General features: G+C 41.1%; 2 protein-coding genes across 3 annotated transcripts in view; both read left to right on the plus strand.

Annotated features, from left to right (window-relative positions):
* The first annotated feature begins 4,633 nt into the window (after positions 1–4,633).
* psmd12 (proteasome 26S subunit, non-ATPase 12) lies at positions 4,634–9,794 on the plus strand. The gene is made up of 11 exons (XM_079159464.1): positions 4,634–4,832; positions 5,228–5,287; positions 5,726–5,854; positions 6,200–6,307; positions 6,601–6,705; positions 6,933–7,082; positions 7,223–7,357; positions 7,757–7,869; positions 8,151–8,325; positions 9,139–9,216; positions 9,358–9,794. Exons 1-11 carry the CDS (start codon positions 4,725–4,727, stop codon positions 9,565–9,567), a joined length of 1,371 nt encoding a protein of 456 aa, XP_079015590.1. The 5' UTR covers positions 4,634–4,724; the 3' UTR covers positions 9,568–9,794.
* Positions 9,795–13,459: 3,665 nt separating this feature from the next.
* helz (helicase with zinc finger) overlaps positions 13,460–26,674 on the plus strand; it is a 47,376-nt gene continuing 34,161 nt past the window's right edge. Inside the window, exons 1-13 of one of the 2 annotated variants that reach the window (XM_079159456.1) lie at positions 13,462–13,486; positions 18,904–19,007; positions 19,133–19,378; positions 19,824–19,860; positions 20,115–20,239; positions 21,737–21,793; positions 22,073–22,121; positions 22,373–22,448; positions 23,420–23,618; positions 24,220–24,327; positions 24,489–24,630; positions 24,753–24,908; positions 25,183–25,453. In XM_079159456.1, the coding sequence (XP_079015582.1) occupies positions 19,151–19,378; positions 19,824–19,860; positions 20,115–20,239; positions 21,737–21,793; positions 22,073–22,121; positions 22,373–22,448; positions 23,420–23,618; positions 24,220–24,327; positions 24,489–24,630; positions 24,753–24,908; positions 25,183–25,453 (1,448 nt within the window). In that variant the 5' untranslated portion in view covers positions 13,462–13,486; positions 18,904–19,007; positions 19,133–19,150. Of the gene's footprint in view, positions 13,487–18,903; positions 19,008–19,132; positions 19,379–19,823; positions 19,861–20,114; positions 20,240–21,736; positions 21,794–22,072; positions 22,122–22,372; positions 22,449–23,419; positions 23,619–24,219; positions 24,328–24,488; positions 24,631–24,752; positions 24,909–25,182; positions 25,454–26,674 lie in introns of both variants that reach the window. The other variant, XM_079159457.1, reaches the window with a different exon arrangement.

Below are 26,674 nucleotides of genomic sequence, written 5' to 3' on the forward strand. Positions count from 1 at the left end.
CTATCTATCTATCTATCTATCTATCTATCTATCTATTGTAGGCCTATGTGCCTGACATGTTCAGTCTTTTTACAATAACGAATGACGAATATTTTGAAAAATGTTTGACCGGATGTGACATTGCCTTATGCCAGGTAGCAATACACTGTCTTTTTTCTGTGTTTTTTTCACTAACGTACCGTTACAAATACATGTCATATTCGCTGATAAAGGAAATATGTGCTTTTCAAAGCAGAGCTCCGTCCGGCGCAATAGATTCACACATCAAGGTTGTTGTCTTCAAAGTTGTAAGGACGAAACAATTGAGTCCTTGGGTGGGAGGAAAAGAGGCTCTCTGCTTTATCCGGTTCCTCTTCTACTACTTAAAGCTGTTTGCAGAGGCATCGGAAAATGTAAGCGGTTAACAGTAGCCCCGGGCCCCCCTCCCCTCTCCCCTTCCTCTGCTCGGCCCACTGAAATACGACGCGGTACTTGGTGGAAACATCGGTCTCGACTTGACCGCAGCGCAGGAAATACAACTGGCTCACCCTTTCACACACACACACATAGTTCTTATCAGGGCTACAATCTAAAGTACGGGCAGTATAGGAGGGCGTTCACACGTGTAGTGTTTGATAGGCCTTACACTGTAGTCCTCTCACAGCTTTAGGACAATGCAGCATCCCTAAAATACACGTAGACATGGCACGAAAAACTGTTTTGTTTTTGTTTTATGGACAAACTGTGAAATGTTTTTAACTAGCCAAATCAGTCACCTGACCTGAATCTATGCTGAAAATCAGAAAAGGCAAACAGCCCTTGTAACATTTGCAAGATGAATATCCAGTAGGCTACACACGCCTGGCAGAGCCCCGCCAAGCCTTCAGTTAGAGCTAGTTAGTGAGTATAGTTATAAATATTCCCGCTCTGTATTATTTACTGCTTTCAGTCGTTCACCTCAAGGTGACAAATGAAGATGGCGTCTGCTGAATTGTTTTGCCAATGCCCTTTAAATACTTGCCTGTTAGGTCAAATACGTCCTTAAAAGGACGGCTGGGTGAAAAGTGAGATAGTCCTATCTGTGGTGAAATCCCTCAGAATTAGTCACACTTACTCCTTGTCTTGACAAAAGTAGAGAGAAACAACTATGCAAACACATGCAAACTTCATTAACAGTCCCTGTTAATGAAGGGAGGAGTGGCATTGCTGACCTCATTGACACCTGTGATTTACTTGGGTCTGTGCTCAGCAAAAGTCTCGCTCATAATTCTGCATTGAAGATGCTGACAACCAGCATTTCGCACTGTCAGCACGCATTCAGCGTTTCCCCAATAAATATATTCATGCAGGGTGGCAAGCCGTCCAAAACGCCATTGGAATTTAAACTCTCCACTTAATCCCCAAACTGATGCGTGAGCAGCTCCTTAAAGCGGGGTCACCGACATGTTTTACTCAGACTCTGGGATGTATTCAAGTGTAGACATACAGAGTAAACAGAAATAAGGCATCACTCCAAATGTAACTAGTTGTTTATGTTTGTAATACTAGTGGTGAATCACAAGACTGAATGACTGACACATTTGATTAAATACATAATCTGCAAGTGTTATGAAGGAAGACTAGTTAGATTAGTTGTTCTGGGTGCGTCTCTAACGAAGATACAGTGAATTTCTTCAGGCAAAGTGTTGTAAAGGCCTGATTGATTACTCTCATTAACCTCTCATTGAGGTTTTCTGATTTGTATTCTTCTAACAATGTGTAGCAGCACATTAAATGGGCATTAGGAATTAAATTAGTCATATTCACAATGAGATAATCTAGAATCTAGATTATCTCATTGTGAATATGACTAATTTAGTATTTAATATGACGGGGTATCATCTAGATTCTAGATGATACCCCGTCGCCACAGTATGTACATTGTAGATCTCAGGAAGCATATCAGAAATAATGTCACTAAAGAGCCACATTTACCAGAAAACAAATGCTCCTTCAATTTAAATGCATCTGCACTCATTTGGCATCAGAACAATTAGCATGGTATCAAATAGAAATAATAAACCTGACGACTTATACAGCTATCTAGTTGCTATCGCTTGTTAGCATATGGGCTAACCGGTGTGATATACATTTATTGAGTTATCTTGTCATATCAGTTATAGATAGCCTACGATGCACATAGGCTAACATACGGCTTACTAGACCACATCTAATGACTTTGTTGTACAGTCAAGGCTTTCTGTGCGCACACTACATAAGTTCTGTGGCGTTTGTGTGGCCTTATAAAAGGCTGACATACACTGCAGGTTCTTAAAATAGCGAGTAAACATCTTCAAGAAAGGAATAAAAAGGGGGAAAACCAGCCGAGAGGTCCTTGCACATCATCAGTAAGAGATCATGAAACTGTCAATCTGTTTTATAGATGTTCCTCTCGTGTCCTGGGATATCTCAAGGCATGATGATAGCTTTGTGCATTCAGTTTAATCTGATGCACAACACAAGGAACATCTCTTTTGAAAATGTCAGGCCTGTGTTTCATTTCGGACAGTCTGTGTTTATATTTACATAAAACCCCGGAGCTTAGCTTGAGGGCCATGGGACAGGGCCAGGCTTTCATGTGAGTGGTGTCGCGGAACCAGCTAGCCGTGACCTAATAACCTAACTATTTCAATAAGGTCTGCAATGATTAGAAAGGGGCTTAGAGCCTGATGTCATCTGAGCTGCTGTGTCGTGTCAATTATACCAAACAAATCTCTAAGCTCTGAAATAGCCAAATGCCCCAATGTTGCAAAGAAACAGGGGAGGTGTTAGGAATGATAGTCTGTCCACATCAACCGAGCTAAAAGTAGTCAATCAAGGCTTACTCAGAATCTTTAATATGTATATATGTGGCACAGCCTGTTATTCATCAATGAGATGAAAACGAAATAAGATAAGATAACCCTTTATGATATTGAGGTTAATGTTGATGATCCTGATTTGAGGCTTCAATCTGTCTCCTTCAGCCGAGCTCTTCCGGGTGTTTTTGCTGTCAGAAACATGTGCTCAAAGCACACAGATTCTTTTTTCTATGCCTCTGCAATCAGAGTTCTTGTTCCCTCTCAGTGGATCATCATGTGCAGTTTATTGGACTCGCGCTGTCTGCGCTCAGCCTGCACTGGGATCAAACTGATTTTGGCTCAGGTCTTAGGAGGAATTTCTCTGCCACACGCAGGAAAATCACTGACCCAAATCACTGAAGGTGTCATTGGAGCCTTTCAAAGCAGTGAACTGTGTGAGAACAGGATTGCAGTCATTAAAGAGACACCTACTGGTGGACTGCTGTCATTGGACTCAGTGTCCATTCATGTGCTCATGTCCATTCACGAAGATCTTCATTCACCCGGACCATTTGATTGGAAAGGTTTTACACTTTTAAAAATGTATTTGTGTTATTATCTTCATCATTCTACTTATTTTATTGTTGTCATCCTCCTCCTCCTTCATCATCGTCACGATCATTATTGCCAACACGACTCTGACGTTTGGATTTTTGATTCCATTGGAGTCATATGTATGAACTCAAAGCTCTCAGCTCAATTTGACAAAAAGCATACACCCAATGACAAGGATGTCATCCTAATCACCTCCGTCATCAATAAGATTAAATGTGAAAGTCTAAAAGTGACAGTATCCCCCAATGGTTGTGTTTGTCTTTTTGTTGTTGTTCTACAGGCAGGAAACAGTCCTTCAGCACACTCCCTCCACATGACATGAACTCCTGTAGGCCTACCACAGCTCCCTATGTTGTTGCTATAAGGAGCACACAATCTTTTTTGGGCCTTCTTGTGTATTTTTTCTGTCACTTTTTAGACTTGCAGGCTGAACAATTATGTCAAAGAGAATTGTGTGTCCCTCTTGAACAATATAAAGGTACCCCTAGTTATTTCCAGCTAAATATAGACTCATTTAGTTTGGCACTGCATTTAAAAAACAACAACTTTATTTTAGAATAGCACCTGCTCCAAATTAAAATGACTTCCTGAATAGAAGGATTTCAGTAGTTCTTTGGAGAGGGGTGCCAATTGTTATTAAGTCCAGTTCTGACAACTTAGAGAGAACATTAAACTAGATTTAAGCACATTTTTAACCTGCCAGTATCAAAATATGTGTCATAATTAAGGGTATTCATTCATTCAGTACGTATGTAATAGAACGTCATAACTGTGGTACAATCAGATTTCGTGACATGATAAATAGAAATTGAAGATATTTTGGTTCAATTGAATCGGCTACCAAAAAGGAACCTATATTGTTTCTATATTATTCCAATATTACTATTTAATTCAGAATATTATTGATCTATAGTTTATGTATTAAAATATTATATTTACTATTCATATATTTTTACAGCTATCAAGGAACAACGCTAATCCTTTGTTTTCCGTAGTTTTGTTTGTGTAACTACATAGAGAAGTATTTTAATAAGAACATTTATTTATTACATGATGCATCCTAAATAAACTGACCATCAGAGTCGTGCGAAGAGGCCCTCGGTCTCAGCAGAAAGTTGGCTTTTATAACGCCTGCCTAAAATATTAAGGGGGGGTCCTCACTGGGTCCTTAAGGCGCCTCGGACAGCAGTTTGGTACTCTCCTCTGATTGGTTGCTCACCTTTTCGTTCCTTTGACAAGCAAAATAGTGCTAGGCTAGTTTCACAAGAAAAGAACCGTACCGTACGCTACCCTAACCTGAACAGCACAAAGATGTCTGACGACCGAGCTGAAAGATCTGATGGGAAGATTGTGAAGATGGAGGTTGACTACAGTTCAACTGTAGACCAACGTCTCCCGGAATGCGAAAAAATGGCCAAAGTAAGTCTGAAAGAGGCCAGCGACCGGCTGAGTCATGGTGCATCAGTATCGGTGCGTTAGCATCAATGCTAACATCGACGTTGTTTAGCACTGCCCGGAAACCTCCTATAACTAAAATACTGAGCGTAAATTACTCATACATTTATTTGTTTTTAACTTTAACACATTTCGGCTACACTTTTATCGTCACATACACTTAGCTATATGTTTGATATTAGGTTAGCTAACGTTAGCATGCTGGTAGTCTTAGCGGCCAAGTCATTGGCAACATTCTAAGCTAACTTGTTAGCCAGGCAAAGTGCCTTTAATTCAGTGTTAGTACAAAAACAGAAATCAACATGTATCACTAGTAACCAGCGTTACTAACGCCAAACGGACGTGTTTTTCTGTTGCAGGAGGGCAAGCTGCAGGAGGCCATTGAGAGCTTGTTGTCATTGGAGAAGCAAACCAGAACGGTAAGTTGTACACAGTCCTACTGATTTAGCTTACTTCCCTTCCAGTCTGTTGTGGTAAATCCAACATCTGGGATATTGAGCCCCAAATGTGAATGTCATAAATGTATTCCATCCCTGATATGAGTTGGCATTATTTCTCAGCCATCCCCAAAACAAGATGATTTGTTAAACTTGTGTCAAGGGCTTATTCTGGAATACATGACATTCAGGAGTTCTGCTTTCCTGACATGAAAAAAAAATACCAAATTAACCAAAACGTCCTGGAAAACAAGCTTCCTGATACCCTGAATCATGGGATTTTCCTGGATTAATTATATTGGGTGTGTCCTCTGCATCGAACAAATGCACATTTGAGATGTTCTAGAGTAGTTGTGTTGATGAAATAACTAATTCATTTATGTTGTTTTTGTGTCTTGTTTTACTTATGTGCCTGCTCAGGCGTCCGACATGTTGTCCACTTCCAGAATCCTTGTGGCTGTGGTCCAGATGTGTTATGAAGCCAAGGACTGGGATGCACTGAATGAAAACATCATGTTGCTCACCAAAAGGAGGAGTCAGCTAAAACAGGTAAAATACTTCTTTTCCCCCGATGGCCCTTTTCTACCAGTTATCTCCAAACGTATTCTTATAAATCCAAACAGTCTGAAAATTCATGTTTGTGTGCCACCAGAGGTTATCTTGCAAGCCACGCACGCTACTGACTAGTTAAATTACCCACTAACGAACACTGTTGTTTGTAGTCAAGATATCAAGCACACCGTGTACACTCTGCATTATTGACACCATAGTATATTTTGAAGCCTCGGATTCCTGTTTTGAATGGAAAATACACTTTTTTTTGGAAGGTATGCACACCTTGCAGACGTTCTTTGTCAAGCTCTAAGGAAGACTAACTCTATTTTTGTTTTGCAGGCTGTCGCCAAGATGGTGCAAGAATGCTACAAGTATGTGGATGCTGTGACCGATCAGCCGATCAAGCTGAGACTCATCGACACACTTCGCACCGTGACTGCTGGCAAGGTCTGGAGTGTGTTTATGTGTGTTAAAACGGAGCTCTATACTAGAGACACACGGAAAGTTGTATCGATTTAAGCAGTCAAAGTACTGCACGTCACTTGGTGACAGATGTTGGGGTAGCTTGAAAGTCACAGGTTAACTATGACTGAGGCACCCAGAGACCTGTGTATTATCAGACGTACAAGCCTAGAAGTTCAGTTTGTTTGTTTGTTTATCTGAGGCACTCTTCAGAGTGAGGAAACAGTGGCATTTACTAAGGTTTCCTCTCTAATACACTAAACATGTCCTCCTCACAGATCTATGTAGAGATTGAGCGTGCCAGGCTGACGAAGACCTTGGCCAATATCAAGGAGCAGAGCGGAGATGTCAAAGAAGCAGCTTCCATTCTTCAGGAGCTGCAGGTAAGAGATGGACGGCCTTTGTTCTAAGATGACAAAGACTTTGTAACGTTGTTGTGGAGACAAATGGTGGCACGTCTAATACTTTAAGAGGTTTGAAAGAATTTGATCATTTGGGATATCTTTGTCACCACATTTCTAAAGGGGGAGAAAAAAATACACAAACTGTGACTGGCCTGCTGTTTGGAAAGTCCTTAGAATATGTATTTTTTTTTTATATTTCGTCTCAGGTGGAGACATATGGCTCCATGGAGAAAAAGGAGAAGGTGGAGTTTATCTTGGAGCAGATGAGGCTTTGCATTGCCGTCAAGGATTACGTTCGCACCCAGATCATCAGCAAGAAGATAAACACCAAATTTTTCCAAGAAGAGAGCAATCAGGTAAGATAAGGAAGCCAGGAGTTGAGCGCTAGCAACATGCTACAATGTGTTGTGTGCACTGTTATTTTTGGCAGATCTGAAGTGAGCAGGTTGGTGTACCGGAACACTAACTTTTCCGTTTTGTCTAATAACAAACCCAGGAGGCCAAGCTGAAATACTACAACCTGATGATTCATGTAGACCAGCACGAGGGCTCCAACGTGTCTATCTGCAAACACTACCGGGCCATCTATGACACCCCCTGCATCTTGGAGGACAGCAGCAAGTGGCAACAGGTACATGGGCTTTCTATTGTGGCCACAGTATATTATTCTATACTATTACGTTTATACTTTTAGATTTTACTGCGTGTGTTTCCAATTAACTGCTGATATTTCCTTTTTTTGGTTAAATGCTTAAGATGAAATTGAATGCAGTAACAATAGGGATTGTGCTGTACGGTTTTTCTTACCGTTTTCCTGCCTTAGTGCTGGAGCACAGTACCACGGTTATGTAGTATATTATGTTAATAAAAATATAACTATTACTCTTAACCAGGTTATAAACATACTTTTGATTTATGCTTATTTCTATCAACCTTGACAGTCTCAGCATAGTTTGCAATAATAACAATAAAAACTGTTTCAAAACTTGACTTTGATTGTTGCCATTGGGGTGTTGCATTTGTATTTCAGGCCCTGAAGAGTGTGGTGCTGTACGTGATTCTCTCCCCGTACGACAACGAGCAGTCGGACCTCGTGCACAGAATCAGCGAGGACAAGAAACTGGAAGAAATTCCTAAATACAAGTAAGACGAACTTTGTGCTCCATGAAAACAAACAAACGGCCTCCAGGCTTAATGTGATGTGGGTGCCAGTTACGTCGTCCTCTGTAAATGCAGTTTCAGCACTTCAGCTACTGCGAATGGCCAGAGATGTGCTTCCAGGAGAAAAATGTGCAAAGTGAAGGCCGTACAACATACCAGTCGCTCCGTGTCTGCAGATGTGGACACGTACTGTACACAGTGCATGTAGCGAGATGACCTTTGTGAACGCAGGCATTTTCACTATGCTCCTCTGTCCTTCCTAGGGACCTTCTGAAACAGTTCACCACCATGGAGCTGATGCGCTGGGCCGCCCTGGTGGAGGATTATGGGAAGGAGCTGAGAGAGGGCTCAACCGACAGCCCTGCCACAGACGTCTTCTCTTGTTCAGAAGAGGGGGAGAGTAGGTGGAAGGACCTGAAGAACAGAGTGGTGGAGCATGTAAGTCCCACAGTCAAGTGGAGGCTCTTCACAGTTGGAACCGATGCGCACATAGTCGGATGGGTTTGATGAGAATTTGAACATCGAGGACAATGACAGTCTGTGGGCTGATGCCAAGATATATTGTCTGCTGGCACTTTCACTTTCTGCTGCTTCCCCCTAACATTGTAACGTGTACCCGCCTCCTCCGTCACTCCGTTTGTCTCTGGGCCCTGGTCTAGAAAGCAGGTTTAGTGAAAGCTCTTGAGTTGCTGTCAGAATCTAAATCCTGGTTAGATATTAGTTTGTTACTCGGTAAACTCTTAGGTTGGCGCTTTTATGTGCTACAAAGCAGTCTGTTTTAAATGCATCAGTGACTGTTGAAATTAACTACATGTTTCATCCCCGGCAGATTTAAGCGGAACAAATATATTTAAATGTAATGTTGGCTACGGCCTAGATGATTCCACCACTTTATCCTCCATTAAGGAAATGTAAGTCTGGTTAACAATGAACTAATGGACCTCGCAGAATAAAACTTTGTTTACTTATTGACACATTTTTAAAACTCCTCAAATTGATTCATCTAAGTGGATGTACATCAAATTGGATTAAATGGAGTCAAATTACCAGAGAGCAGTAGAAGTGCAATGCAAGCCAAATAGTAAAATTCAGATTTTTATATTTGTGCAGATTCATTGGCTAAAGTGGCAGATTGTTATGTGCAATATTAAAGTACACTCAAATTGGATTAGTGATGGCTGGTTGGATTTCACTCGTGAATATTTTGCGTTGCACCTCTGTTCTAACCTGACACTCTCCCTTTATCCCCAGAACATCAGAATAATGGCCAAATATTACACCAGAATCACAATGAAGAGGATGGCTGGACTCCTCGACCTCTCTATTGACGTAAGCCACGTTTGCCTTATTAGCTGTCTATAATTCAGCCAACATAATTTGACTTGATTGTCAGGATTTGGTCTCACTGAAACACATTTTTACTGTAGAGGTATCTAACATGTCGTCTTGTCTGCTCAACTATTTCACCAGGAATCCGAGGAGTTCCTCTCCAGCCTAGTTGTAAACAAGACCATCTATGCCAAGGTGGACAGGCTGGCCGGCATCATCAACTTTCAGAGGCCTAAAGACCCCAACGACCTGCTCAACGACTGGTCGCACAAACTCAACTCCCTCATGTCTCTGGTCACCAAGACCACACATCTCATTGCCAAGGAGGAGATGATCCACAACCTGCAGTGAAACAATAACACAGCGCGTTATTTTACATTTCGGTTCATATTTGTTCGTTTTTTTTTTTGTTTTTTTCTGCTGTGGGAATGTTTTTGAATAAACAGTACATAAGTGGACTGTGAATGCAGCGTTATTACAATGTCATATAATTGAAGATAAATCTGCAGCACCCCAACTATGTTCATTTTTTTACTATCCAGTAAAACCGTGACAATAAACACATGAGCACCTCTCTTCTTTGCATCCTTGTCAGTGACTGGATCCTAATTGTGCTTCCTCTTTGCCATTTAATGGATTATAAACGGTAGTTTCAAATTCATTGCTGTATGAAAACTCTCTGTATCCTTATCAATATAAACCATAACCTCCTCACATGTGCTTAACAATTGTATGTAGGTTTTCACGGCGTACAATCTAATACGACAAATGTTGAGCTTCTTATAAGAGTCGCATCATTCACGTGTTTTCTGTATAAAGTTATTAAAGTACGAGCGGAAATACAGGAATGTGAAACGAAGACAGCTTTCAGGTGTCGGTGTGTGAGGTAGTCAAGTCGCATATAACCAGACGTGGCGAAGAGAAACGTCCCTTTTCAATTTTGTTCAACTAAAACTTGAGATGGTGAATCAAGATGTTTGCAAGTTGTAATACAATACAGTTAAAAGCAAGAATATTGAGAGTCCGATTTCTATTTTGTATGCTGTTACTAGTTTTGCCCAATGTTACCCGTCAGTTTAAGTTGGTGTTGTCATTGTCATGCTCTGCTGCCCCTAATTTGTGTTCTTGAACTCTTCCATTTTCCTCCATCCACCTTAGAAAAACCCCCCCGCCATCAAAACCTCTGCTCAAAGGTTACACTGAAGCTACAATCCACTACAGGTCTACAGTAACGAAGCGAGACGCTACAATTGTTTGTGTCTGCAGCTAAGATATTCTACAATTTCAAATTGTATATTGTCTTGTGATTTTGGGGTGATGGATCGTAGCTCATCCGTGTGGTTTGAAACAGCCGCCTCTTCTTCTTTGCCAGCTAATTAGGTAATATTGAGAGTTCTACCTGACTTTATTCTGACAGCTTGTGGAGGCTCATGTTGGTTTTTCCCTTCATTTGGCTCCCACCTGCACATTTTTACTGCACAGCCCCGCATAACACGTGGCCTCCTGCCTGACTAATTGGAGCCAGAATGACTGGCTTCACAGTCTATAGTAACACACATGGAATTCTATTTTAATGGATGTACACGTTGATGGCATTATGATGTTATCTAGAATGGATAGCCCAGTTTATTGTACGAACTTCAACTAAAGACAATTTAAGTGAAACAAAACAATACAGTTTAGAATTAACATGGAAAAGCCTACTTGAAGGATCCTTGTCATCATAAAAGTCTCTCAGCTCCAACCTCCACATCTGCAGATGTGGCAGCAGGATGCTCTGGGAAAGCAAACACTGACCAGTACGCGGAAGAGGAAACCAGGCAGGAAATGACATCACTAGCTTGACAAAAATGTTGGTTGAAATATGAAACCTCTTTTGAAATGTAAATACATTCCTTTGTATGAAGAACTTGAAATAAAGCATTTGACTCTATCGTGTTACCTGCTTGGTTTCTTTTCAGATCTAAACCGTGCATATATATCTTAAATTCAAAATTAAAAGTTTTGCTACTGTGATGGCCCTTTTCGCAGCAGCCCTTTTTGACTTGCCATTGCAGGGTAAACACAGGTGTAATTATAACATTAATGATGGCCCTGTTCCCTTTACTTGGGCCAGGACCCTGGTACTATGTGTGCGCTGGCTCACTGGAATGGCTGTGACTCCCTAAATGGAACGTATGATAGTATGATCTTCTGTGTTGTATTGTAATAGTACTGTAATTGTTGAGCAATATTAACAACTTAGGTTTTTTTGGATCTTAATGGACGGTACAGTACACGGTGTCCATAGTTTGGGATGGACCAGCAATGTTTGTAGCATGTCACCCCCCTCTCTCCCAATTTTATTTATACACTGATCTATCAAATAAAGGCAAAAATGCTGTAAAAAAATAGCCGTGGGCTGTCAACTACCTGCACATACTTAAGCAAGAATCTTAATTTAAACATTCATTAAAAAAATTCATGACATTAATAATGCCTGTATTCCAAAAAGGTGATTAGTTCCAGGTCTCGGTATTGCTTTGCGTTACCACAGGAATAGAGCGGTCATCAATGTTATTAGTTTCAACGGGGCTTTCCTGCTGACAGGTTGAAAATAAGTCTACAATGGATCTTAACGTAAGATAAGATAAGATAGACTTTATTGTCCCGAAGGAAATTTGTCTTGGAAACATACAGTGTCTGCTGTTAAACCAATACAAATAACATATTGCATACATACACACACAGACTGTCGCACACACAGTACCTATAGTACATGCACAGACTGCCACCAGCCAACAAATACATTTCACACTGCCCATTGTACAACACACCTGTAGTGTATAGTTAAGATAATACAAATAAATAAAAATCGGTGTTACAGGGGTTAGGCTCTGGCTAGCTTGCCATTTAGGCCTTTGATGGACAGGGGACAAAGGAGTTCTTAAAGCGGTTGAGCCTGCACTGGGGGACTCTGAAGCGTCTGCCTGAGGGAAGAAGCTGGTATTCAGGGTGTCGGACATGGGTGGGGTCAGAAATAATCTTCTGGGCCTGTCTGATGATAGTTTCATCAAAGACGGCCTGGAGTGCGGGATGCTGTCTGACTCCCATGATTTTCATGGCTCTTTGTGCTAGCCGGGTAATCTGGGCTTTCAGCTGTACACTGAGGTTGCCAAACCAGGCTGAGATGCCAAACCGCAGGACGCTCTCAACTATGGCGCGGTAGAAGAGGAGCAAGACTTTCTGGTTGACACCAAAGACCCTCAGCTTACGAAGGAAGTGTAGCCGCTGTTGGACCCTAGTGCAGACAGCGGAAAAGATTGAGTATCAATCACAATGTAAGATCTCCTAAATTATAGCAGACTGTGATAAATATGGTCAAACTGTCCTCACTTGCTTTTTCCAAAGGAAACAGCCACACCTGCTTTTATTACCAACATTTCTGAGATGTCTTTCTTTTTTCACAGTTTTTAATGTGTCAATTTAACATGCAGCTTGAATCTTCATTGTTCGGAACATTTCTAATTCCTCACATAGTTTAATCCTGCATACACATACCTGACACACTATCATAATCGTCATGCTCATTGAGTTATTGTAGTTAGACTTAATATTTGATTTACCCTCACTGATTCTCTTTTGTCATTTGCTCTGAGATATTGTCTTGCTATTTATTTAGTTAGTTTGGAATTATGCCAGCCTCAGCACCAGAAACTCTCCAGCTGTGCTAAAATAATACAAACGACATACTGCTGACGGCATATGTGGAGTTTGATAGGCCTGATGATGACTGGATGGATTAAAATCCCCCTGATAGCAAAGACTGTCAACGGTATCATTCCCTTTTGTTGTTTTGAATCAGAAACAAAAACAAGGTTTATCCCCAAGATATATTGCTGCATTTCTGCGTGTTCAGAGCCAAATGTCTCACGTTTGTGTTTTTTATGCCTGTATACAAATACGCAAGTTAATAAGTATACATTAAGTGCCTTTTTGTATTCTCCCTGTTATAGGGATTTCAAAAATGTCTCATTTCAACTTAAATTCATCGGAATTAACCGTAAATATCAACCACAAGTTGTATGTTTGAGAGGAACTATATCAGAAACCTTTCAACACGAACGCTTTTCGACACGGAAGATCCCTGCCATCAGAGGCCACGCTCACACACGCACGCACACACGCACTCACTAACACACAGTCCTCTCAACCTTCAGATCAGTACATCCCACTATGCTTTGCGATGGTCTGACAAGTGGATCCAAGATGGCGTAGAAAGTAAAGCTAGGTAAGTGTTGACTTCCCATTTTCAGCCCTTTCAGTTGTCTTTTTCACCGTAAAGCCACTGACATAAACCCCCTCCACAAATCATTATGATAACGACGGATGCTTTGAGTTCACGCAAGGATAACAGCACGATGTCACATCAATTATATTTGCCTAAACACCGTGGCAAAATTACAGGCCCGAGCCCGTTTTGTTTCGGCGAAGCTAAGCTAGCTAGCTAGCTAGCTAGCTTGCTAACGTTAACAAACCAGCCAGCTATTCTTGTTGTGAGCTTGCCAGTTTGGTGCCAAGAAAGGCCGTGTTTTGGCTAGCAAGCTAACTGTTAGCTACGCATAGTCTGGTTCGTGGCAACACTGTTTACCCCGTGCAAACGCGAACGGCAAGTTAACCAACATTTGTGGGGACATTTTTCAGGGCTTTGTAACGCTGCCGTCATCGCTCTGACTTGCAACAGTCATGTCAAGTTCAGTAGACAAACAACAGCTAACGTTATAACTCCAACGTTTCCTACTGAAAGACCAAACGAGTCGTTTTTAACCTTTGCGGTTATTGGCGTGATCTCTCTCGATTTTACCTTTCGGGCTTTGTGAAATGTGGAAGTTTCATAGCCGTGTTTTTTCTGCACGTTGCTGCTAACGACACTGTCAAGCCGACGTTATGTCAGGATTAAAGCAATCGATGTTCTTTTACAACTATCCCCAGCTATAAAATTCGCTTTCTCCTCCACTGTACTTCAGGCGAAGCTGTAGCCTCTGTAGTAGAAACCCACGAGTGGACACAAAAAAACAAGCCAGGTGTCCACCCACTGTATCCCGCCAAACTATTTGTTGTTGCCCCCATGATGTGGCTGGCTTGCAAGCACCAACATTAGGTAACAGCTATTCTGACTGTTCAAATTAGCAGTGTTAACGCATGCATATGTTTTAAAATAACCTCTGATAATTGGAGAAGGTACTGCGTTAAGATCAGTCACATGTTTGGTTTCATCTTTGACCCTATTTTCCATTTCCGAGCCACAGACCTAGTGTGCTGGCCAAAGCAACATTCAACCCTCATTTTGCAGGCCTCACACACTGTGCAACATTTGCTAACTAGATTCTAATGAGTTTGTTGTAAAATAGGGACACCAGAGTTGCCACTATGACAGTAATGCCATAAAATGGCTCTTTATGTGGAGTATATGTTTCAAATGTTTTTTTTACATTAATCAATATGAACTATACATTTCCCTGAATGCACCATTACCTGTCTTCTGGGAACAGGGGTTGGACCAGCGTTGCTTGTTAAGCTATGTGTGTTATTAAGCTGTAGGTGCTACAACAGTATTTGTCCCGTTTGGCCAGTTGCCATATATGTGCATAGTATACAAGCATACATTATCATACAGCCTACTTGTAACATGAAGTATTGTTCCTCATCTGAATCTTGAATTTTTAGAGGAAGTGAACTCAACAGCAGTTCACTTTTTTTTCTTGTGGAAGAGATGAGATTATGGAAAGAGCTGTAATATGATGTTGTGAGATACTTTACATGAAAGACTTAAGTGTTTACTGTTTGGGACGTGTAGTCGTTGGTGTGCTGTCTTCAGCAACATTGGACTTTAGGGTGACAAATATTGCATATTGCAAATATTGTATTTTACCTTTGTTGGCCTCAGTGTTAATTATTTTTTGAATAAAAAGAGTTAAAACTATGATAAATGGTATACATAAACACTAACTTCAGATTTAGTCTTTGTCATGTGTGCTCCCAACGTGTACTGTACATTGGTTAGAGAATATATCTCTATGTTATGGTCCTACGGGACAGGAACTGGCTGACTCGGAGGCGCTGCCAGTTGGGCTAGAGCAGCTGCTACAAGCATAGCTGCCTGTTGCTTGGTATTCAAAAAGTAACTATCTGAAAAACTTATTGCAGGGTCAATAATGCTCTTTATTGCAAAATAATGCCCAGGTGGCAGATGTACTCAGTTTTTCCCCTCTTCTCGCATAGCAAGTTATTGCACATGAAATGCCTTGTTGTGAACGTTCTTTCATAGAAAGCCGATTCTCGACCAGGTTGTGATATAATCTGTTATTTTATATTTTCTTTATACTGCTAACTGGGCTTTAACATATAGGCCTGGTAGCTGTCTGCTGTCTCACTTTCAAGGACAGCTGTCACAAATATACCCCAAAATACTGGGCCACAAGCCACAAATTCACTGGTCCTTTTGAGCCAGTCATAATCAAAAGCTGAATTCCAGACTGTGGCGAGGGCCAGTATGGAAATTCAGCATCAGCTAATTGTTGTGGAATTTTAATTGGCAACCAAAAAGTTAGTTTTGCCTGCCATCTTGGCACACAATAACTATAATGGGGCTTTCAAAGCAGCATTTTTGGTTATAAAGGGTGTTTTTCTGCCAGCTTGCGATAAGCTGCAATGCCAATGGTGAAACCAGTAAGGTGGAAATAGAACCAAAAGTTACTAAACTATCAGCGAAGGCTGAGCATGGGAGTTCCCACGCAGGCCATGGTGTACCATCCCTATCCATATCTGTACTGGTTGGTGGGAAGGAGGGCATGCTGCTTCTTGTAATCTCAGTCTGAGGTTTAGATTGTTTAATGCTACAGTATACGGCTATAGTAGTTATCTTGCATCAACAATAGGCTAACACATTTTCATACTCCGTATTTAAGAAAAGGACCAAACCGTTCAGCTGGGCTTAACCAGCTCTTTGGTTAACAAATGCTATCTGCCCAGACTTCGTGATCCTTCTTCCAACCAAGGTTTAACTTGGGCCAGACGCTGCTCATACAGGCTTCTGCAGTATTGAACTAGAGATCATAAAGTGCAATGCTTAGTGGGCTAAATTCCTCTGTGCATCTGTTGAGTACTGCTTTGGTACTCAAACAGATGAGGATGCTACTTATTTAACACTTTGGGGCCTACTTGTCTTTTTGTTACATGGGATTTGATTGCTGTAATGCTACTGTTAATAATAATCTGGGATGCTTGTCCTTCGACATATTGTAATTCTTGACATTCCCTAGAGTTGATTCTGAGTCGAGGTTTGTCTCCGTTGACTGGAAAGCTGCAAAAGTGTTTTCACTTGTTAAAAATAATGAATTTAGGCAAACAAACTTTTATGATACAAACCTTGTTTCTAACAACACCCCATTAAAAAAATACTCCATGGACTTGTGTATGGGATGTGCGCAGGATGCCTTCTCTAAACGTATAGAAGCTGTGTAGAGGCATAAGCAAATACTCTGAGATTCAGTATATAGGCATGTGTTCTCATTGGCACATAGATGGTGTTGACCGTCTGGCTTAGTGGCTATGAAGTGTCCTAACACACCGTTTCCTTCTGCACACTGTCCAGCACGCTATACTGCCTAGTCTCAATAAAGGCTTCGCATTCTGTATTATCAATTGATGATAATGCCGTTAGTCTAAGCAGTCCGATGACGGCAGACGGTTGACTCCACTGTTTTTGGAGCTTGAGATGATAAATAACTATGTCTCACATAGGCTAATGCTTTAGGCCTCTCATGTGATCGTTGCTCTCTCGGCTTGTTGCATATGTATTTGAAATGTACACTGAGTGAGCAGAGGCCGAGAATAAAACAGGGGTGTGAATCTCTAGGCACCTCACAATTCGATTCAGAGGGCTACGATGCCATTATAAAAAGATTATCGGGGGAGTTGGGAGGAAGAAGAAGCAAAATGCTTCCATACGTCAGCTTTTAAGCCGGGGTGTGCCGGTCGGATTGTATCCATAGCACAGACCCCCCCCAAAAACTCCGCCAGCCTTTAGCCTAGTTCAGAACGTGTTATGTTGATTTTTAGAAACAAAATATTTTGATTATGATTGCACCAAATTTAAATAAGCACCCACTGCAGTGTAATAAACAGTACAAACAGTGTATTTATTTTTACAGTTATATTTTAATGTAGAAAAATATTCAAGACTATTCCTGCTAAATTTAGCGACATGGTGGCCCCCCAAAAAGTGAAGCCGAAGCATCTCGATCGTGGTGAATGTTCGATTAATAGTGCGACCCTAACCCACGAGACCAGCACGGAGGAAAGTTAGATCTAAGAATTAGAATTAAAAGTTAGAATTTTATTTAGCAAATGATCAAGTTGACAGTCATTGTTTATGTGGCAGATTCTGCTCATCTTGTTCCTCAAGTCGCAATGGAGAAGAAGTATTACAAAATTAACAAATTACTACATTTTCACTTGCATTGCATGTGGAGTCAAAGTAATTCCCTGGGATTGCAAGTTTGGAAAGATGTCTTATTATAACTCCATCGCCATAACTTTTGTCCATCTCTAAATTGTTGTTGTTTTCTGAAGTGGATGAGGTTTTGCTGTCAGCTACACAACTTTGTATTGTTTAAAACATAGAAACAAGCATAACAGGAGTCAATAAATGATCCGCCTCTCCCAAGGGCCATAGAGTGGAGCCCTCTCTCCATTTCTCTGATCTTCATTTCACTCTCTACGCTGGGGGACGATGTAGTCGCTATAAGTTCATTTCCTGTAAATTCCATCTTTAAGCATTTATGGACGGTTTTGAGTGTTCTTGTTATAAGAGGTGTGAAAAGCAATCCGACTTAAGGCATTAAAGCATTTACAGTATTTCACACATTAATTAAAGTTCTCCAAAAACATGCAATGTGGTTCAAGCCGTTTCAGTTAGATGCAGAAACTTGGCCATTTCATGTCAAGTTTGAGTTGGAAAGTGAAGCAAACAAATGGGATGTGCCGCCCCAATAGTTGCGTGTGGGTGTACTGTAGGTTTTTATTTTCTCAGATTGTATAACCTGATATGTTTTCAAATAGTCAGTATGGTCTGACCTATTTGCATGTCTCCTGTTAGACTAAAAGCCAACATACAGCCAGTGAGCATGTGGACAGTAACAAGAAACAACCGGTCTCACTGACGTATATGCAATGCACTGCAGTGCCATAGAGAGAAAGGAAAGCCTTGTGAAAAGGCGTAAATGTCCCAGTTTTAGTATGATATATAACACGTTGACACTATTTCTGTGCCTTGGTTGACTGTTGTGTTATTTCAGTTCCTGTGGTAAAAAGAAAAATCCTTCTCGGCTATTGTGAAGTTTTCTGTCTTGCAGAGTCGTAGAGTTTTATGTACAATCTCTGGTGAGAGGCGTATCGGTCTTGAACTGTTTTTGTAAAGCCTCTCTTCATTTTGAATATAGGCTGAAGAAAATATTTGTAGTTTTTAACCAATGGCATAATTTAAGGCATGTAGCACCTGCAACATGTTGCTGAACCGGAAGTACATTTACAGATTACAGCACAGTACAAGTTAGTCATGTTATGGTGGTGTAGCAATGTTTAATACAGCCAAATAAGCAGTGTCTAAGAATGGATATACATTTCGTTTTTTTTGTTTTGTTACAGCAATCATTTGAAGGGTTTCCAATCGAGTGCTATATTGCAACTTTGTAGACATGACGAGCGCCGCTTCCTTCACCCAGTACATTGACACATTTTGTCACTTTGATGTGAGTGGCAGTAGCCGATTGATTCAAATCTTCATTCTTTTTTCTTTCTCATATTGCCCAACCCTGCTGCAGAAAAGATGTTCATACTACGTCTTTCTTTCTTTCTTGTCTTTTTCTGACTCTAGACGTTTTGTCCCTGAGTCATGGCGGACAGGAGAGCGGAGAAGTCATGTGAAGAAGCCAGCAGATCGTTAGCCAGGCGGGAGTACGAGGCGGCAGTCAGCCACAGCACAGACGCCCTGGTGGTCCTTGCACCGCAAGCCCCACCTTCCGGTGCCCCCGTCCCACCCAGCCCTCCATCCCTTGTCGCTGCCACGGGACCCCTCCGCAGCCGGGCCCTGCTCTATCGAATCGCTGCCTTCTTACAGCTGGTGAGGACCGCGGCTGTCTTAAGTATTGTTGCTGCTTCTGAGCCGGCATATCACAAAATAAAATATAATTTTCTCCTATTCTAAAATATATTCATTACACTGAAATGATGTAGGTTGATCATTGTGCTTTAAATCCACTGTTGTACTTCTAATCACTTGGTGAATTACCATGAAGAGAATGTTACAAATGAGAACAATGAACCCTACTTTCTTCCTCCGTGGCACTGTCATATTCAATTCCCGTAGCACTGAAATTACACCAGTTACTTAGGCCCTGAGATTATGGAAACTACTTAAGTCTTTAATGATCGTGTGAGGGGCTCCGCTGTGAGGCAAAGATAGCCATTCGTGGAGCTTAAGTGAAGCGCTGACCCTCCAACACAAAGGATTCCCATTTGTTATGGTTACTTTTTAAAAAAAATCTTTTTTCTTCTCCTGCCAACAGAAAAACTATGATGAAGCAGATGAAGACTGCAAACATGGTGAGTAGCAATTCAAGTTGGAACGCGCCAGGGTCAGGGAAGAACCAAGTTCAGACATGCCTTGGTCTCAGTGTAGCAGAAGAAATCTTGAATTTGGGCCCATGTAATTGCTTTATAACTGTCTATTGGGTCAGTGTCATGACTACAATGTTGTAGAAAACAGACTTGAAAACAATGTATTGCATATATTGAAAGAAACCTACCTCAATGTATTGAATTCATTGTCTCCCTGTGTGTTCTTCATCCTGTCCTAGTCCTCGCAGAAGAGACGGCTCGAGGTGACGGTTCGCTACAGGCCAGCTTGCGCTTCATGCTGTTGGACGGCAGCCTGCAGGAGGTGGCCAGCATCCTCTCTAAAGCCTTGTATGGGGAGCCAATGGTATGATTGATGGACAATGTATACATTGTATACATTATATGCATTCAGACAGCCAATAAGTGCATACAAGGCTTAAATATTTTACCCGTTGAGGTCGTGTTTTCCTTCCTAAAAAGAGGGGAAACCTCACTGGATGCTTTTAGGACATGAGAGGGATTCAAACATCGAATGTTAATGAACCTGAATTGCTTTCACAGTGATGTGAGACGCTACAATAATATCAGATACAGTGTGCTTAGTGATTAAGATTGTCATAGTCAAGTAAATTTGAATTGATAAAAAGTTCCTACCTAACGTTGGAATGACTCAAAAGTTTACTCCGACATTGAAAAAGGGTAACGTGACTATAAATGTCAGAGGAAGTGCAGTGTGGTGCCCTAACTATAGCAGGGTTACTTTGTGGATGTAACCGACAGACAGAGGGTCTTTTGCTCCTGTCTGACTTTGCCCTCCCTTCAACATGCATTTTGCTGCCAAGGTGCCTCCCACAAGGTGCCCCCCCCCCCCTCCCCCCCTTTGCAACCACTTCCTGCCCAATTCAACACACAAGCAGGTATTCAAAGGTTGAGCTTGTCCCCAAGGTCATCCAACATTTTTATGCAAGTGGGGACAATCCTGTTTGCGAGGCAGATCTCTTATCTCCTTCCGTCTCTCAAAGGCAAACGTTATTCTGACACAGCTTGGGCTGATTTAACTTTTCTCATTTGACTTGTTCTGAACGAATCGGGTGACTCAAATCTGGTCCATGCACATATATAAATATAAAAACCACTAAAGACAAGAGAAGCTCTGCTGGGATCTGTACTGTAAGAGCTGACACAGCTGCTCATTTGGGGTAGGGTCAGTAATAAATAGAAAATAAGCCCTATTGGAGATGTTTTATAAAGTTTTGATTTACATGCCTAATGTGCAATGCTTTATCAGACCAGATCTGCCCTTCAGAATAGTAAGAGGACAAGTAAACATCCTTATTTGGCCTTGTGTTTACTAAAGCCTTGGTCTTTTAAGGTAAATCCACAGTGTCAGTTTCGGGTTATAAAATGCATCTGCCATAGAAAATTACCACTGAGACCCTGAAGAGTCTCAGAGCTAGATTCAGGTGTTGGGTCCAGTTACTGGCAGAAAATCCACCCACAAGTGACAAATAGAAAGAGCAAGATACAAACTGAAAGCGCTTCATCTAAATAATGCATGAGGTTAGAAGTTTCTTGTCACTTGTCCCTTTGGCATTCTTTGATGCGGAGCAGGTACAAACTGTGACTTTTCAGTCGCTGCCGTTTGGTGCGGCAAATATTCACACAGCAGCTTTTAAACACTGCGACGGTGATGGATTTAAATATTGCCGTGATAAAATGACATGATTAATATGATCACACCAAGCAACATCTGCCAGCTTATTCCAAAACAGTGGGTTTATAGTAATTATGAACATGTACTGAAAGCCCTGACTGCAGTATTTTGTAGTAATGACGATCCTGTCCTTCCTTCCTTTCACAGAATGGCATCGTCGCAAAAGACCTTTCCAGATTAAAAATGCTCTTCTCAGAAATCGAGGTAAGGGCTGCAAACCTTCCTGTTGTGCTTTCTTTCGTGCTCATGCCTTTTGGTGCTCGCTGGTTTTACAGGCGATTGGTTCATGCTGGTTTATTCTCACGTTAACTTCATTATTTTGTGCTCCTCTGCTTAGCTTGTAGTTGTGGATGTATTACTCATTTGTTTGTAATAAGTCCAGTGGTCCAACTGCTTGTATGGCCATGTTAGTCATTCACATAATAGTAATGATCTTTCTGCCCCCACTCCCACCCACCCTAACCGATCTTTGTCTCCTGTCAGTCGGTAAACAGGGAGGTGGCACCTGAATACACGGATGACCAGGAGGAAGGTGAGCCAATCTCGTTTGCAAGACTTCCCTCAACTTGAAAAAAAAAAAAAAAAGAATGAATAACAATGTGCTTGATACCAAAGATTCCCATGTATTGATGTGCAGTAGATATAATTCATGTTTAGGAAGTCTTCCATCAGTTAGCAGCTTGACAGCACATTCAAAACAGGCTGGCCGAAGCCCATTTTATGACGTTTTATTTTAAAGTTTTAGCTTAGTGTGATATTAACCACTTGACTGTGTACTTACAGAGTTCCAAGATGGCTGGCAATACCGGCCTCCTCCCCGAGGAGTCACCAGCAGTGAGGAGTACACCCTCTGTAAAAGGTAATGCTGGTTGGTAATTTGTCAGTAATGAGGAATTTAACATCCAGAATATTGCTGAGGGGGATTTAATATGTCATGCCTGCTGTTCTGTGTGAAGTACAGGCATTTGATAATAAAGTGACTAATATAGCTTTCAGGAAGTAATGGTGGTATTCAGTTACACTGAAGGATATTGAAGTATGATTCTGCCATGAATTTGTATTTGATATCTTTACTCTTACAATCATTCATCCACATCCTGGATCTTTGTGTAAAAGGACACCAATGAATCTGTTGAGCCTTAGATTTATTCCTGTGAACTTTCTCTGACTTTGAGTTTGTCCATCACAGCTCCAGTACATGTCCCACTGCAGCACCACTAGTATCAGTTACTGCTGCATGGGTTAGACGGTTGTATTTAGTGGTGCAACGGAACGATTCGTTACATCACTAGTTCTATTGGTCTGCTGCTATGTATAGCTTGTATTTGCCTTTTTATCAAATGTTGTAAATCTACAAGTCAGCTTGGTCTGTCTAAAAAGTAAACATTTTAAGACCTATTTAATCATTGTGCTGTTTTGAAGGATTTTCGGACGTGTTAAAACACCAATTTATTAAATAAAAAAATGCATGAATACAGTTTTGGCATAGAAATTGACACATTTAAAGATATTTTATTATTGAAATATGAATTGTTTTCCAGTCTTACGAATCTAATTTCTAGTATCTGTTGTTCATGTTGAGAAAATAAATATACATACATACATACACATACATATGTACATGTACATCTTCAGATTGCAGATTTTGTCCAAAATAGAGTTTCTTAATTTACTATAATATGAAAGAAAAGATATTCTCACACTGGGAAAGCTTTAACTACCACATGCTTGCTATTCTTAGTGATTTCATGACGTCAAGCAATTAGTTAGAATTGTCCCAGAGAGTGTTTCTTTAGCATCAGTTCAGCACACAGTTTGTCTCTGCTGTAGGTACTTGGAACAGGGCCTGTGTCGGTACGGGGCCCAGTGTACATCAGCCCATTCTCAGGAGGAGCTGATGGAGTGGCAGAAGCGCTATGCGTCACGCCTCATCCGCCTCAAACAGCAGCAGGAGAGCAAACACTTCACCGAGAACTACATGGAGACCCTGATAGAGAAGTGGATGAATTCCCTCTCCCCAGAGAAAGTGGTGAGTGCACGCGAGTTTGAAAAGTGGCTCAAATGACAAAGAACAGACAAAATAGCATACCAAGGTGAGGGCTCACCTTCCCAGAAAGGCCACCCAAACACAAAGGTGTGTATGATACTGTGTTGTGATTTCATTAAAAGCCTCTTCAAACGTTTAGAACACCCTCACCTTGTGAATCTAGTGGAGGGCAGTTACAGTACCGACCACTTTGTACAACCCAGCTAATAGGCCAAGCTTTTTTGTATGCACAGACCAAACATTGACTGAGTTGCATATTGTCATTTAATAACTTACGGTACTGAAGCAGCAGAATGTTACTCTACCACATCTGCAGGGTAAAACTATCCATCCCTGACCCAGTCAGGACAGTCTCAAAGCGTTAGTCTCTGATGACCAGACAATCATACATCGTCTCTTGACTGTTATGAAGCTCACATTATGCGATACAGTTGCACGTTCCTGAAGGTTGCATTCATTTATATGCTTTGCAGCAGTGAACTTAACTTTCACCACATTTTGACAGACTGCTTCTTGTAAAAGAGTTCTGAGTACATTTGCAGTGATGGATTCCGTCTAACCGTGTGTGTTTTTCATTTTCCAGCTAAGTGACTATTTAGAAGGAGTGAATGTAGAAACCAGCTCCAGCCTCTCTGTTACCGTCGCCGCCAAAAAGTCTGCACACTCCTGGACCTTCTCCTTCTTGTGCAAGGTAGGGTGAAATGTTTAATACCAATGTACCATGTGCAGATTCAGAAGTTTTCGTTGTCTAACCAGATCATTTATCAGTACGACCTGCCAGTGCTAGTTGGTCTAAATCATCTTTCGTGAATGTTCTGATTGTCTTCTTCCCATCTCTGTCTCCCTGACCAGCCGGCTAGAAAGCTGTGCCGCATCGCCCTGCTCTACGATGCCCACCGGCCACACTTCTTCATCACAGGTGTGTCATCTGAGGAGCGGCTGCAAACCCTCTCCAACGGGTGCCAAGAGTGGACTCCAGGAGAGGACACAGGAGGTATGTCCTGTTCTGTTATTTTGGTGTTTGCTTACTTATTGGCCCTATGTTGCATTGGTCTACAGCTTGTGATGTAAATTGTGTTATGAATGCATTTACACTAAACTTCACTGTTCCGACAGTGGCAGCAGACAACGGCATGGACCACTGTGTCTACCAGGTAGCGGTGGGCTTCAGCACAGAAATCTTTGGTACCTTCCGACAGACCGTTGTTTTTGACTTCGGCTCAGAGCCTGTGCTGATGAAGCGGATCATGGTGGATGCTGCCTCAATTGAAGGTATGCTAAAAGCAAGAAGGTTATCTAGAGGTCTTTGAAAACGGTTGTCAATGTATATGAAATGATGTAAAGGAGTGACGCAACTGTAAAAATCTAAATTGGCCAAGAAAATGCATCTCTACAATTGGTAAAATATGCACTTACAGTGACCGTAAATGCTGTCAACCACCCTCTTGTCCTTTTTAGAATGGGGAATTTGTTGTTTGCTGGATGCACACATAATTGTGTTTTTTTTTTGGGGGACAATAAACATCTCTCCATCCTTTGTTCTCAGACTTGGATTACCTGATGGCAGCCAGGCAGCAGCTCTTGATCACTGCAAAGCGCTGGGACCCTTCCTGTAAGACCATCGTAGAATTCTGTCCCAATGAAACGATGGCCGACCTGGAGCGAAGCCTCCTCTCTCGCTATCAGATCCCTCTGTCAGCAGACCAGCTCTTCACTCAGTCAGTCCTGGACAAGACTCTGACCAAAGACAACTACCAGGCCCGGCTGCACGACCTGCTCTACATAGAAGAGATTGCACAATATAAGGAAGTTAGCAAGTGAGTAAACAACTTTCCTTGCTTTCTTCTTACTCTGATCGTAAAACTGATTTTCCATAACTGTACATAATGAAGCCTGAATAACACGGATTGACATATGAGAGATTAACAACATCTACATCAATATATCAGCAGAATTTAAGCATACAATGTAACTACATATAAATCAGTGTTCAGGCTCAATATCATAAATAATATAATCTTCACCTTGTTCAAATGCTTCCTCAATTTCCAAATCATTGATGTTTTGCAGTATAACTGTGGTATAGATTCAAATAATTCTAAGCAAGACGTATACAAGCTGTGTGCAACTGTATCAATTCAACCGCTAGTTAAATGCAGACGAAAATTAGATGCACATGTATATCCTAACAAATATGCACAATAACATAAGGCAGAATTAAAAATATAATAATAAAATAACATTAATCATACAAATAATTACCATTATTGAGAGAGAGCGGGAACAAACAACCTTCAGTGGTAAATATATCTTGGAAAACAAAACATTTGAAAAAATATTCTCAACACAAGATCTACTCACGAGCCTTTCCTGGAGCGTTCAAATGTGGAATGCAGCTGTGCCTCCCTAAAGTCATCGTGATCGGCAAAGAAACCACTTCAGTGACTCGTCGGACCCGTCCACATAATGGTCCTCTTGTCTTGTCAGTAATGTGGCTAAAAATAACTAACATTACTCTCAAGAATAAAGTTTAAACAACTGCTTGTTGTGTTGGCCTCGCCTTACTTGACACGGCAACCACAAAACCGTTTTTAATAAATATACTATATATTAATATAGTTTATTCATTTATTGATTATTTATAATCTGACTATTTATGATTAGGACCAATATTTAGTGTTGTAAGATATCAACCCACCACAAGGTGTCAGACTTGTCCTTCTGTGTGTGTGTGTGTGTGTGTGTGTGTGTGTCTGTCTGTCTGTCTGTCTGTGTGTATATGAGAATCTCACACACAGCTTGACTCAGTTTCAGAGCCATTTAATAATAATAATAATGTGTCTAAGGTGATTCTTTGGAGGTTGGTGAGGGGAACAGTGTTTTCTTCCTCTAGAATGAACGGAGATTCTTCTTAAATTCATTACCTGCTGCTCCACTGGTTTAACTTAATGATATGCTAATTAAAGATAAAAACCGAGTATATGCTTAATCCCACTTGCAGTGATATCAGTACAGTGCTTTAAATTTCTGCTCTTAGT

The sequence above is a fragment of the Pholis gunnellus genome (assembly GCF_910591455.1).
Source record: "Pholis gunnellus genome assembly, chromosome: 5".
Lineage (NCBI taxonomy): Eukaryota > Metazoa > Chordata > Actinopteri > Perciformes > Pholidae > Pholis > Pholis gunnellus.